General features: G+C 43.3%; 1 protein-coding gene across 1 annotated transcript in view; it reads left to right on the plus strand.

Moving 5' to 3' along the window:
* Nucleotides 1–11,830, plus strand: part of TBX19 (T-box 19) — a 43,047-nt gene that overhangs the window by 28,283 nt on the left and 2,934 nt on the right. Inside the window, exons 5-7 of the mRNA XM_011979930.1 lie at nucleotides 1,545–1,606; nucleotides 5,744–5,932; nucleotides 9,477–9,612. Coding sequence (XP_011835320.1) covers nucleotides 1,545–1,606; nucleotides 5,744–5,932; nucleotides 9,477–9,612 — 387 coding nt within the window. The remainder of the gene's footprint in view (nucleotides 1–1,544; nucleotides 1,607–5,743; nucleotides 5,933–9,476; nucleotides 9,613–11,830) is intronic.

The raw sequence follows: 11,830 nt of genomic DNA on the forward strand, positions 1-11,830 counted from the left end.
CCTTCCTTCCTTCCTTCTTTCTTTTTTTTGGAGACAGAGTCAGGCTGGAGTGCAGTGACACTATCTCTGCTCACTGCAACTTCTGCTTCCTGGGTTCAAGTGATTCTCGTGTCTCAGCCTCACTAGTAGCTGGGATTACAGGTGCCCACCACCACGCCCAGCTAATTTTTTATTTTTTGTTTTCAGTGGAGACAGGGTTTCACCATGTTGGCCAGGCTTGTCTTGAATTCCTGACCTCAGGAGATCCACCCGCCTCGGCCTCCCAAATTGCTGAGATTATAGGCTTGAGCCACCATGTTCAGCCTCTGTGTGTTTTCCATCCCAGGAAAAAGAAGATTATGGTGCTCATCATTGACTTTTTAATTGACAAACCCTACAGTATAAATATGATTATCTTTTTAATGTTCAGATTTTATTGCTTGAGTTTCAAATCTTTTAAATAGTTTAAAAACTGTCTAATCTTTCCTGTTCACCTTAAAGGCTCTGATAAGGCTCTACGTGAATGGACGGATGTTCATAATGATGCATCACAGGACCCTGTCCTGTCCAATATTTGAATACGTTATTATTATTATTTTAGAGATGGGGTCTTGCTCTGTCATGCAGGCTGGAGTACAGTGGTGTGATATAGCTCACTGCAGCCTTAAATTCCTGGGCTCAAGCTATCCTCCTGCCTCAGCCTCCGAAGTAGTGGGGACTACAGGCATATGCCACCATGCCTGGCTATATGGTTTTGTTTTTCGTTTGTTTGTTTGTTTTTAAGAGATGGGGGTCTCAGTATGTTGACCAGACAGTCTCAAACTCCTGGCCTGAAGTGATCCTCCTGCCACAGCCTCTTTAGTTGCTGAGATTACAGGAGTGAGTTACTGTGCCTAGCTCCAATATTGGAATAAATTATGATGATATACAAGACACGCTTATAACATTTTCAGTTAACAAAAGGCCTAAAGGATAAACTGACATGTGACATGACAGAATCTAGATTCAAAGTGACAGTAGCATGGTATAATACAAAGAATTTGGGACTTTGAGTAAGAGATCCTGACTGAATCCTTGCTCTGTAATTTACTGGCTGTTTCTTCTTGCATAAGTCAGTTTACCTCCTCGAGATCCACTTTTCTAATCTACAAAATTAGAAAAATATGTTAATATTTCCCTCACAGAGTCATTGGTGGATCTAGCATATCACATATGTAATTGTGCCCTGGAATTGTGCTGTTATTATTGCTTGAATCTTGTCAGTCAGGAACAATATCCCCAAATTATTCAGATAAAAACAAAAACCAAGAAACAAAAAACAGGGATAGCTGTTAATATGGTAAAGAGGGGTAAACAGTAAAACTGGAACTCCAAGAGCAATTGCACAAGTAGAGACAGCACCCTGAAGGAAGGAGAATGGGGAAGGACAGGAGCGTAGGGAAAAAGGTGTTTGGTTTTCTTATTCTAAGAAATTGATTGCTCTTCAAGGAGAATTTTGGGTATGCTTTATGGTGGACACACATAAAAAGTTGGACAACTGTGGTGCATTTTCTTTCCTCTTTCAGAAATCACCTAAGAGACGTACCGGAGGCTCTCTCTGAAAGCCAGCATGTGACCTGTTCTCACTGTGAGTTTGGTGTACACGAGGCGGGAGGTTCTTGTACTTGGGGCTGTACTTGGAGCCAATTCCCTCCACACTCAGACTCTTTGCCTGTCAGGACTGCTTAAGGTCTCTTCCAAATCAAAACCCAATACACTGTTTATTCTATTAAGGACAAATTTATGCCCTTTCCAGAATTTCCAGAGAGAGGGCCAATGGTCCTAGGCTTAAGGGTCTTAAAAAAGTCTTAGGCAGGAGATAAGAATGAAAATGATGAATTTCTTAGACTCTGGTTTTCATGTCAGTGAGGCGCTGAAGCCTCAACAGTGTGTCCTTGGCTTGCCTCCTAACTTTATGCTCGCCACTCTGGTGTTTTGGAGTTCTGCTGTTCTTAGTGTTTGCTAATTTTGGAGTTGGTCCCCATAGCAATGTGTCACGCAGGCTGTAGCCTCCGTGGGGAAGAGTCTTTATTTGAGGGCTGGAAGGCTGTAGGAAGAGGTGAAGTCATATTGCTGGGATTCTGCAGGGAGTGTTGAATGTTCCCATCAGCATGTTACCTTGTCCATGTCCCAGGATGGCGGAGGGAATCCTCTGCAGCTGCAATGCAACCCACGGTCAGTGACATCAGAGTAGGAAAGTTAACCCTGGTGTCTGAAACCCTCTTTAATTCGGATTATATTGGCTTGCAAAGAACCCTTATGCAGTTTGCCAGCTGTGGAGTTCTTTACTTCTTCCTTCCCTTCAATCTTAGTGCACCTTCCATACCAGACCTGGGAGTATAGCCGCATAAAGAGAAGCAGCTCTCAGAAAAGCACTCTTTTTTTTTTTTTTTGAGACAGACTCTCACTGTTGCCCAGGCTAGAGTGCAATGGCGCAGTCTCAGCTCACCGCAACCTCTGCCTCCGGGGTTGAAGCGACTCCTCTGCCTCAGCCTCCTGAGCAGCTGGGACCACAGGCACGCGCCACCACGCCTGGCTAATTTTTGTATTTTGAGTAGAGACGGGGTTTCACCACATTGGCCAGGCTGGTCTCGAACTCCTGACCTTGTGATCCGCCTGCTGTAGCCTCCCAAAGTGCTGGGATTACAGGCGTGAGTCACTGCGCCCGGCCGAAAAGCACTCTTTAAAAGTGACTGTCAACCTAAATGAAAAAACTGAGGCAACATTAATGTAAGTAGAAAGTTTATTTGGGCCAAGTTTGAGGACTACAACTTGGGAGCAGATTCAAGTTCCCCTGAATATATGCTTGGATTAGCAGCAGTTACAAGTGGGTTTTTAAAAGAAAAAGAAGAGACGATTCACAAACTGTTTACCGTAACATGAGCTATTGATTGGTTATACATTGTTCTTTGTATCACACTTTCCAGGAACATGAAGATAATGGGTGAGGCAGCTAGTCAGGAACAAAAATGCCTTTAAAGAATCGCCCCCGGGCATGGGTGAAGGGGGTGCCCTTGACTGAAGGTGCTCCTCACACTCACATCCCTCTGGGCCTGATACATTTTGCATTCCTCACGTAACTCAGACTGCTCTGAGCTAGTTTTCATTTATCATTTCCCCCTCAGTTTTTTCCTTTAGGTGGAATGAACTGGAATAAAAACCTTGTTGTGTAGGTTAGGGCCATGTGCAGAACCACTGGAGTTCAAAGTTCGTGTGTTCCAATCTTCTCAGCAAACTTCTTGACGTGTGTACGTCATATGTGGCAAAGTTAGCGGTTCTTAGGGGCTTGCCCACTGGGTGCCTGCATCTCGATTCTGTTAGTCAGATAGGGACCCCTTGGGTCATAAGTTTGCGCAACTCGGGGGGAATGAAGATGACAAAAGGATTTGTTGGGAATGATTGTAATAGGAACTCTGTACAATTTGTTTCCTTGTATTTAAAAAGTATTAAGCAAAGACAGTGGGTTCTAATATCAAGCTCCATTTCCTCATTGCTGAAGCCCAGGTGACAATCCTTCGTCAATGTTCTTAAGGAAGAGCTCTGGTCCGATCTGAATCTCTATCCGTTGATCCCTCAGCTGAGGCACCGTCCGCGGGAGAACATGCTTCTTGTTTCGGCACCTGCATTACGAAGTCTCAGTCTTTGCCCATGAACTCACTCGAAATGGTCTTCTGTTCAGAATCTTTCTACAAAACATTTTGCAGTTGTCCAAAATATTCTGCAAAATGCTTGCTGCCTGTCAGTAAATAAGTGGAACGAAAAAGAAGAAAAAAGGGGGGAAAAAAACCAAACACAAACCAAAATGCTTGCTGTCAAGATGTGCTAGACCAGCTCCCCCTTTCTGTGCTGCCAGAATTCTGTTTGTGGGGTGGGGTTGGGAGGCATCATGATTCCTCTTGCTTAGAGTAAGAACTGAAAGCACCTTCCCACTTGGCAGAAATAGAGAGGCTTTCACTCTTCCTGGGTAACCACATTAATCATTCCCTACATTCCCTGGTAGCTGTAGGTCCATGAGTTACATATATGTGTAATGCCTCCTAGACTGACTTTTACTTTAATTAAGCCAGAAGCACCTTAAGTTTGCATTTCTATTAACTTCTGCATTCAGATCATATTTCGTATAGCTATATTCCACTGTTGCTTCAGAGGTTTTCTACCCTTCGATGGAGTCCTTTGATAGGACTGTAACCACCCGATAGGTTCTTCCTGCTGGTTGCACAAAAAGATGTTACTGGGAAGGGGTCCTGATCCAGACGCCAACAGACGGTTCTTGGACCTCAGGCAAGAAAGAATTCGGGGCGAGTCCACAGAGTAAAGTGAAAGCAAGTTTATTAAGAAAGTAAAGGAATAAAAGAATGGCTATTTCATAGAATGAACGGAGGCATGGGCTGCTCAACTGAGTATATTTATAGTTACTTCTTGTTTTTATTGCTATACAGGGGGTGGATTATTCATGAGTTTTTCAGGAAAGGGGTGGGCAATTCCCATAGCTTAGGGTTGGTTCCTCCCCTTTTTAGACCATATAGGGTAACTTCCTGACACTGCCATGGCATGTGTAAACTGTCATGGCACTCACAGGAGTGTCTTTTCGCATTCTAATGCATTATGATTCGCATATAAAGAGCAGTGAGGATGACCAGAGGTCACTTTCATTGCCATCTTGGTTTTGGTGGGTTTTGGCTGGCTTATTCACCGCATCCTGTTTCATCAGCAAGGTCTTTGCTGTATGTTGTCCTCACCTCCTATTTTATCCTGTGACTAAGAATTCCTAACCACCTGGGAATGCAGCCCAGTAGGTCTCAGCCTCACTTTACCCAGCCCCTATTCAAGTTGGAGTCACTCTGGTTCAAACACCTCTGACACAAAGACCGCAGCATTCAATAAAGAAAGAGTTTAATAGACATGAGTCTGGCCATGCCATGTGGGGGACAGAGCTCTCACTCAAATCAATCTCATCAAAAACTTATAGGTTAGGTTACCTTTTTCAAAGGTAATTTCAGGGAAGAAGTGGGGGCAGGTAGGCAATAGGTGCTTGCTGCTGACTGGTTGGATCGGAGATGAAATCACAGGGAATTGAAGCTGTCCTCTGGTGCTGAGTCACTTCTGGGTGGGGCCACAGGTAGGGTTAGTGGGTCCAGGTGGAGCCACTGCTGTCAGATATGCCAAAAACCTGAAAAGATATCTCTGAAGGCCTATCTGAGGTTCTACAATAGTGATGTAATCTGCAGGAGTGATTGGGAAAGTTGCCTGTCTTGTGAAGTCTGGAATAATGGCTGGCAATCATATGTGTCTACACATTAGCATAATTCAGGCTCCTCTGTGCTCCTAGCCTGGCAGTCTTTCATTTGCTTTACAAAGGCAGTTGAGTTTTAGAGAAGGGTTACTATTATTTAAACTATAAGCTAAATGTCTTCCAAAGCTAGCTTGGCAGCTTGAAGGCTAAAGGCAAGAGGGAGATTGGGTAGATCGGATCTCTCTGACTGCCATAATTTTCTCACTGATACAATTTTTGCAAAGGCAGTTTCAGGACTGGTCATGCATTTCCAGAGAAGCCAAGTTACCTGCTCATGGGCAAGGGCAGTGGCAGCCGGGGGATGGTACCAACACACAAGCTGGCATCAGTGTCATTTACATGAATTGTAGTTGTATAAAGTAGCTGGTCACCTGATTTTTGGTGTGGGAGTTCACAGACTCAGTCTTGGTGTCTTCCTCTTGTCTCTTTTAGTGGGAGGCTGGATCTTTTCCAATCCGGAAGGAGTGTGCACAGCAGGAAACTCCAATTACCAGTATGCCGCTCCTCTGCCTCTGCCTGCTCCCCACACCCACCATGGCTGTGAGCACTATTCGGGCCTCCGAGGACACCGGCAGGCTCCCTACCCTTCTGCATACATGCATAGAAACCATTCTCCCTCAGGTCTGTGACTCTGCTGATTAAACTCTTGGGGTATGAGCTGGGGCCGGGGCAGCCGGGAGAAATGGATAAACAGCTAGGAAAAGGAGTAGCTAAAGATGGAACCCTTTTCATCTAATATACATCTATGATATTATTGTTTTTATGGTTTTTTTGTTATTTTATGTACAAATATTTGATTAACTAGGTATAACAATCTTAGTTTTTTGTTTTTTTTTTTTAGTTATTTCATAAAACCCACAGTCTTCTGATTTCTAATGGGCATGAAAGGCCAGGACACTGGTGTTCTGAGCAGTTCAGGCAGATCTCTAAAAGCCACGTCAAGTTGTGTGGGTCTGAAACACTCACCTTCACGTGGCTCCTTTCTATGGTTGCATTCATGGCTCAGTTCAGGAAATACTGGGTCTAGTGTTAGGGAGCTACTAGGAAGGTCTCTGGGGAGCTGGATCCCTGTATGTTCAGGCCTTAGATGGATTCAGTTGGAGACATGCAAACCCAACCTTAATATTTTAAAATAATTTTTGCTGTCCGACTGTTTTTTTAAGTTAGCAGTATTGTTTGTGTGCTTTTTTCTCATTGACTACTGCCTTTTCCACCTTTGTCTTATGTAGACCCAGTCCTTGCCTGGTTATTAGATTTGTAGAAAGAAGGGAGAAATGAAAACAATGGTTACTTTTTTCATTAAATTATTCATGCAACAAATATTTATTGAGGATTGACTATATGCCAGGCTCTGTTTCAAGCACAGGAATGAAACGGACACATGCCCTGCCCATTTGGAGATTCTATACTAATGTGAAGAGATTGACACTCAATAAAACAAGCAAAGTTCACGGCATGGGAGATAGTGGAGAGTATTTGGATTCCAGCCTCCTTCCTTCCTCGGTGACACCCTGAGCTCTGCATTTGTAGAGGGTCCTCCTGGTCACCAGCTACCTGTCCCTGTGTCCCTTAGCCTGCTACCCTTGGCAACCTCAACCATTGCTGCCAGGAGAGGGGACTATGTAGCTTATCAGTAGCAGAAACTGATCTGTGGCTCGCTCTACCTCCTGGTTCTTTCCTGCGGTCAGCATCAAATCACATCTTCTGAGCACCTACTGCGTACCATGTTCTTCTAGGCAGTGGGATAGGAAAGTGATTAAGACATAGCTTCAGGGCCGGGTGTGGTGGCTCACGCCTGTAATCCTAGCACTTTAGGAGGCCGAGGCAGGCAGGTCACAAGGTCAGGAGTTCGAGACCAGCCTGGCTAACATGGCGAAACCCCGTCTGCACTAAAAATACAAAAATTAGCCAGGTGTGGTGGCGGGCACCTGTAATCCCAGCTACTTGGGAGGCTGAGGCAGGAGAATCGCTTGAATCTGGGAGGTGGAGGCTGCAGTGAGCCAAGATCGTGCCACTGTACTCCAGCCTGGGCAACAAGAACAAGATGCCATCTCAAAAAAAAAAAAAAAAAAAAAGACATAGCTTCTTCCCTGGAGGAGCTCGGGGTTGCACAAATATGTAAATAACGAATCCTAATATAATGCAGAAGCATCACCTGGGAACTTGTCAGAAATGTAGACTTTCAGGCTCTACTCCTGAATCAGGGTCTGCATTTTAACAAGATCTCCAGGGGATTCATAAGTGCTCTAGAGTTTGAGAAACAGCCGACAAAACACACAAGTCAGGGTGCCATGGGAATGAAGGAAAAAGAGCAGCTGGATATGCCTGGTGGGGCAGCAAAGGCTGCCCAGAGGGGTTAACATTTAAATTGAGCCTTGAAAGATGAATAGAAAAGGACAGAGTGAGAGTGGGCAGGGGTAAAAGGTGGAGGATGGCATGTGCCACAGGCAGAGGCGCAGGACATTCCAGGTAGAGAGAGTGGGCTGAGTAAAGACACAGAAGGGGGAGAGACCCTAGGTTGTCTGGGAATAGCTTTGGAGCAGAATGTAGGGGGAGTGCGGACAGATGGAAAATGCAAGAGTTAGGGCTGGAGAGCTTGCAAGTGCCAGATCGTAAAAAGAAGAGACATGCGCAGGTGTCCTAGTCCCCTTTGTGGTGCTATAAGAAAACACTTGAGATAGGGTAATTTATAAGCTGTGGAAATTTATTTTCTCATAGTCCTGGAGGCTGGGGAGTTGAAGATTAAGGTGCCAGCGTATGGTAAGGGTCTTCTGGCTGTATTATAATGTTGCAGAAGGCATCACACGGATAGTCAGGGAAAGAGAGGGGGAGAGGGCAGGAGGCTAAACCCATCCTTTTATCAGAAACCCACTCCTGCAATATTGGCATTAGCCCATTCACGAGGGTAGAGCCCCCACGGCCTAATCACCTCTTGAAGGCCCCACCTCTCAACATTGTTGCATTGGGAGTTAAGTTCCCAACACATGAACGTTGGGGGACACATTCAAACCATAGCACCAGAGATAGACGTTGGAATCTTCCTCCTCTCTCTCCTTTCTCCCCCTTTTCCCTTCCTTCCTCCCTCCCTCTGCCTTCTTCCTCTCTCTTATATATACACTATTTATGCAAATAGAGATTCAAAGAAATGGAAGACATTCTTCTTTTTCTCCTCTATAAAAACTGTGTATATTTAAGGTGTACAACATGATGTTTTGATATAATATGCATAGTGAAGTGATTACTGCTGTCAGGCAAATTAACATGTCCATCTCCTCACATAGTTACTGTTTTTCATGATGAAAGCACCTGAAATCTACTCTCTTAGCAAATTTCCAGTACACAGTACAGTATTGCTAACTATAGTCTTCAGATTGTAAGTTAGATCTCTAGACTTACTCATCCTACATAAATGCAATTTTACATCCTTTGACCAATATCTCATTTCCCCAGCTTCCCACCCCTGGTAACCACTGCTGTACTCTCTGCTTTTATGTATTCAACTTTAATCTTAGAGTCCACATATAAGTGAGATCATACAATCTACTTCTTTTTATAAAAAGGTATGTTTTTTTTCTTTTTTTTAATTGTAGAGATGGTGTCTCTCTGTGTTGCCCAGAAAGTTCTCAAATTCCTGGCTCAAGGGATCCCCCTGCCTTGGACTCCCAAAGTGCCAGGATTACAGGTGTGAGCACCACACCTGGTCAAAAGGCACTGTGCTTGAGATATTTAAACCTTCTAGGGGATGGTTGAGAAGAATAAGTTCCTGGACCTCAGAAATCTCATCTGGGGCACTGGTGGCCCTTAGGCTTAGCTTGAGGGGAGGCTGGTATGGTCCCTTCTTAAAAGAGAGTGACTGCGGTGAAATGAGTTAGACAGATCGGTGATACCCAGGGCAAATAATCCTACCACCCTGAGGCTTATCTATAAGATGGAGTTAAGGAGTCACTGGTGTGAAGATTAAACTATGAATGACACCTGGCATATGGTCGACCTTCAAGAAACCTATGTTTCTTTTTATTTTCTATTTCCCTGAGAAAGAACTAATAAACTGTTGGTGCCTGTGGTGCAAGCCATGGTTATATTTTGCCTTAGGATAATGTCACTGGTCACCATCTTTATGTTTTCTACATTTGCTATCAATTCAACTATTGTTATTTCCCCAAAGTGAATTTGATAGAAAGCTCAAGCAATAATCTGCAAGTTTTCTCGGGACCTGACAGCTGGACATCCTTATCCTCCACACCTCATGCCAGCATCCTGTCTGTACCCCACACCAACGGACCAATCAATCCAGGTCCCAGGTAAGACCAACACCATCAGCTCGCTCATTGGTGGTCTTAGGGGTTTACTTTAGCACTGGGGACTCAAGTTCATTCTATTTCCTAGGGTGGCTTGGTCTAACCTATTGTCTTGACTTGTAAACCACTAAGAAGTCAAGGTGGCAACAGGATGGAGTTCTTTCATAATTGGAGAAACAGCTCAGTCGTATCCCATTTCTTATATTTAAAAGGTTAGCAAGGGCATGGTGGCTTATGCCTGTAATCCCAGCATTTTGGGAGGCTGAGGCAGGTGGATCACCTGAGGTCAGCAGTTCAAGACCAGCCTGGCCAACATAGTGAAACCCCCGTCTCTACTAAAAATACAAAAACTAGCTGGGCATGGTGGTGTGTGCCTGTAATCCTAGCTACTCGGAAGGCTGAGGCGGGAGAATCGCTTGAACCTAGGAGGCGCAGGTTGCAGTGAACTGAGATCGCGCCATTGCACTCCAGCTTGTGCAACAAGAGTGAAACTCCGTCTCAAAAAGAAAAAAAAAAAAAAGGGATAGACATTATGGCCTGGGATCATTTGTCTTAAACCAGTCAGAAACACTTTAAACTATGGTGGTAGCAAATAGATACTGACTGTAGAGAAATTGAAGAGGAAAAGTATAAACATACACTGAGAAGTCAAGAACCACTATTGTCCACTTTCCCGTGAGTCACCCATCCTAAAAGGGGGACATATTGTGGATGCCTGGTCTCACAACACTGGTAAGAGGGCTAAGTGTAGCATGGAGGACCCCATGGTTTAGTCCTCACACCAGCGACCTGCATTAAGTTCTGACTTCTAGAAATCTGAGTGGTGAAGTGGGAAGAGAAGGCCCCGTTGAGTCTGACAGGCAGGGGTTTGAGTCCCAGTTCTACCTCAGTAGTGACTTTGTGGCTTTGGGCAATTTTCTTAACCTTACTGAGCTTCAGCTTTCTTATTTCTTTCATGGAAATAATATGACCTACTTTGTAGAGTTACCATGAGCATCAAATGCAGAAATTAGAAAATGCATTAACATGCTTTGTAAGCAGTAACATTCTGTGTAAATGTCAGCTATTATGTTCAATATGGTTATGCAGAATTTTGAGAAGGTCCAAAGTGGAATCAAAATTAAAAGATGAGACTTGGCTGGGTGCAGTGGCTCACACCTGTAATCCCAGCCCTTTTGGAGGCCAAGGCAGGTGAATCCCCTGATTTGAGACCAGCCTGACCAACATGGTAAAATCCCGTCTCTACTAAATATACAAAAATTAGCCGGTTTGATGGTGCATGCCTATAATCCCAGCTACTTGGGAGGCTAAGGCAGGAGAATCACTTGAACCCAGGAGGCAGAGGTTGCAGTAAGCTGAGGCACTGCACTCCAGCTTGGGCAACAAGAGTGAAACTCTGTCTCAAAAAAAAAAAAAAAAAGGATTGGATTTGGGAAGACATCAGACGACTTATGATTTGTAAGTCTAGAATAAGGAGAATGTGATGGCTTAGAATCACCTGGGGTTGTTGTTAAAATGCAGAATCTGATTGGTAGGTCTGGGTGGGGGCCTGAGATTCTACATTTCTACTAAGTTCCTGGGTGTTGCTGATATAGCAGGGTATAAAGCTGTGCTGTCCAGTGCAGTAGCCACCTGTGGTTGTCAAACACTTGAAATGCAGCTAGTCCAAGTTGAGATACATTGTGAGTGTAATACCCACAGGATTTTGAAGATTTAGTGTGAAACAAAGAATAAATATCCCAATTTTTTATATATACACAATATATACTACTATATTATATATTTTTATATATTTTCATATTTTAAAGATTTAGTGTGAAACAAAGAATAAATATCCCAATTTTTTATATATACACAATATATACTACTATATTATATTTTTTAAAATATTTTCATATTTTAAATAATTTTTAGTATTTGTTTAAATAATCTTTAATTATTTAATTCTTTAACAAAGAATTAGTTATTTTAATAACAAGATTAAATTTGCATTATTTTCTATTTCACAGTAATACTCCAGTTAGATACATATATGTGCTTTGTTAGACATGATACATGCTCTGAAAAAAGTTAATGACTGTGCATGCATTCATTATGAAGCAGAAAATTCTTACTACTATTGATCTTGTTATTTCATGATTTGAAAATCTTAAAAGTAAAATGTATAATGGATGTAGGGAATTAATATTTGGGGTTTTTTTTAACAGTTCAATTATTTTAT

This window comes from Mandrillus leucophaeus, unplaced genomic scaffold (genome assembly GCF_000951045.1).
Source record: "Mandrillus leucophaeus isolate KB7577 unplaced genomic scaffold, Mleu.le_1.0 Scaffold207, whole genome shotgun sequence".
Taxonomy (NCBI): domain Eukaryota; kingdom Metazoa; phylum Chordata; class Mammalia; order Primates; family Cercopithecidae; genus Mandrillus; species Mandrillus leucophaeus.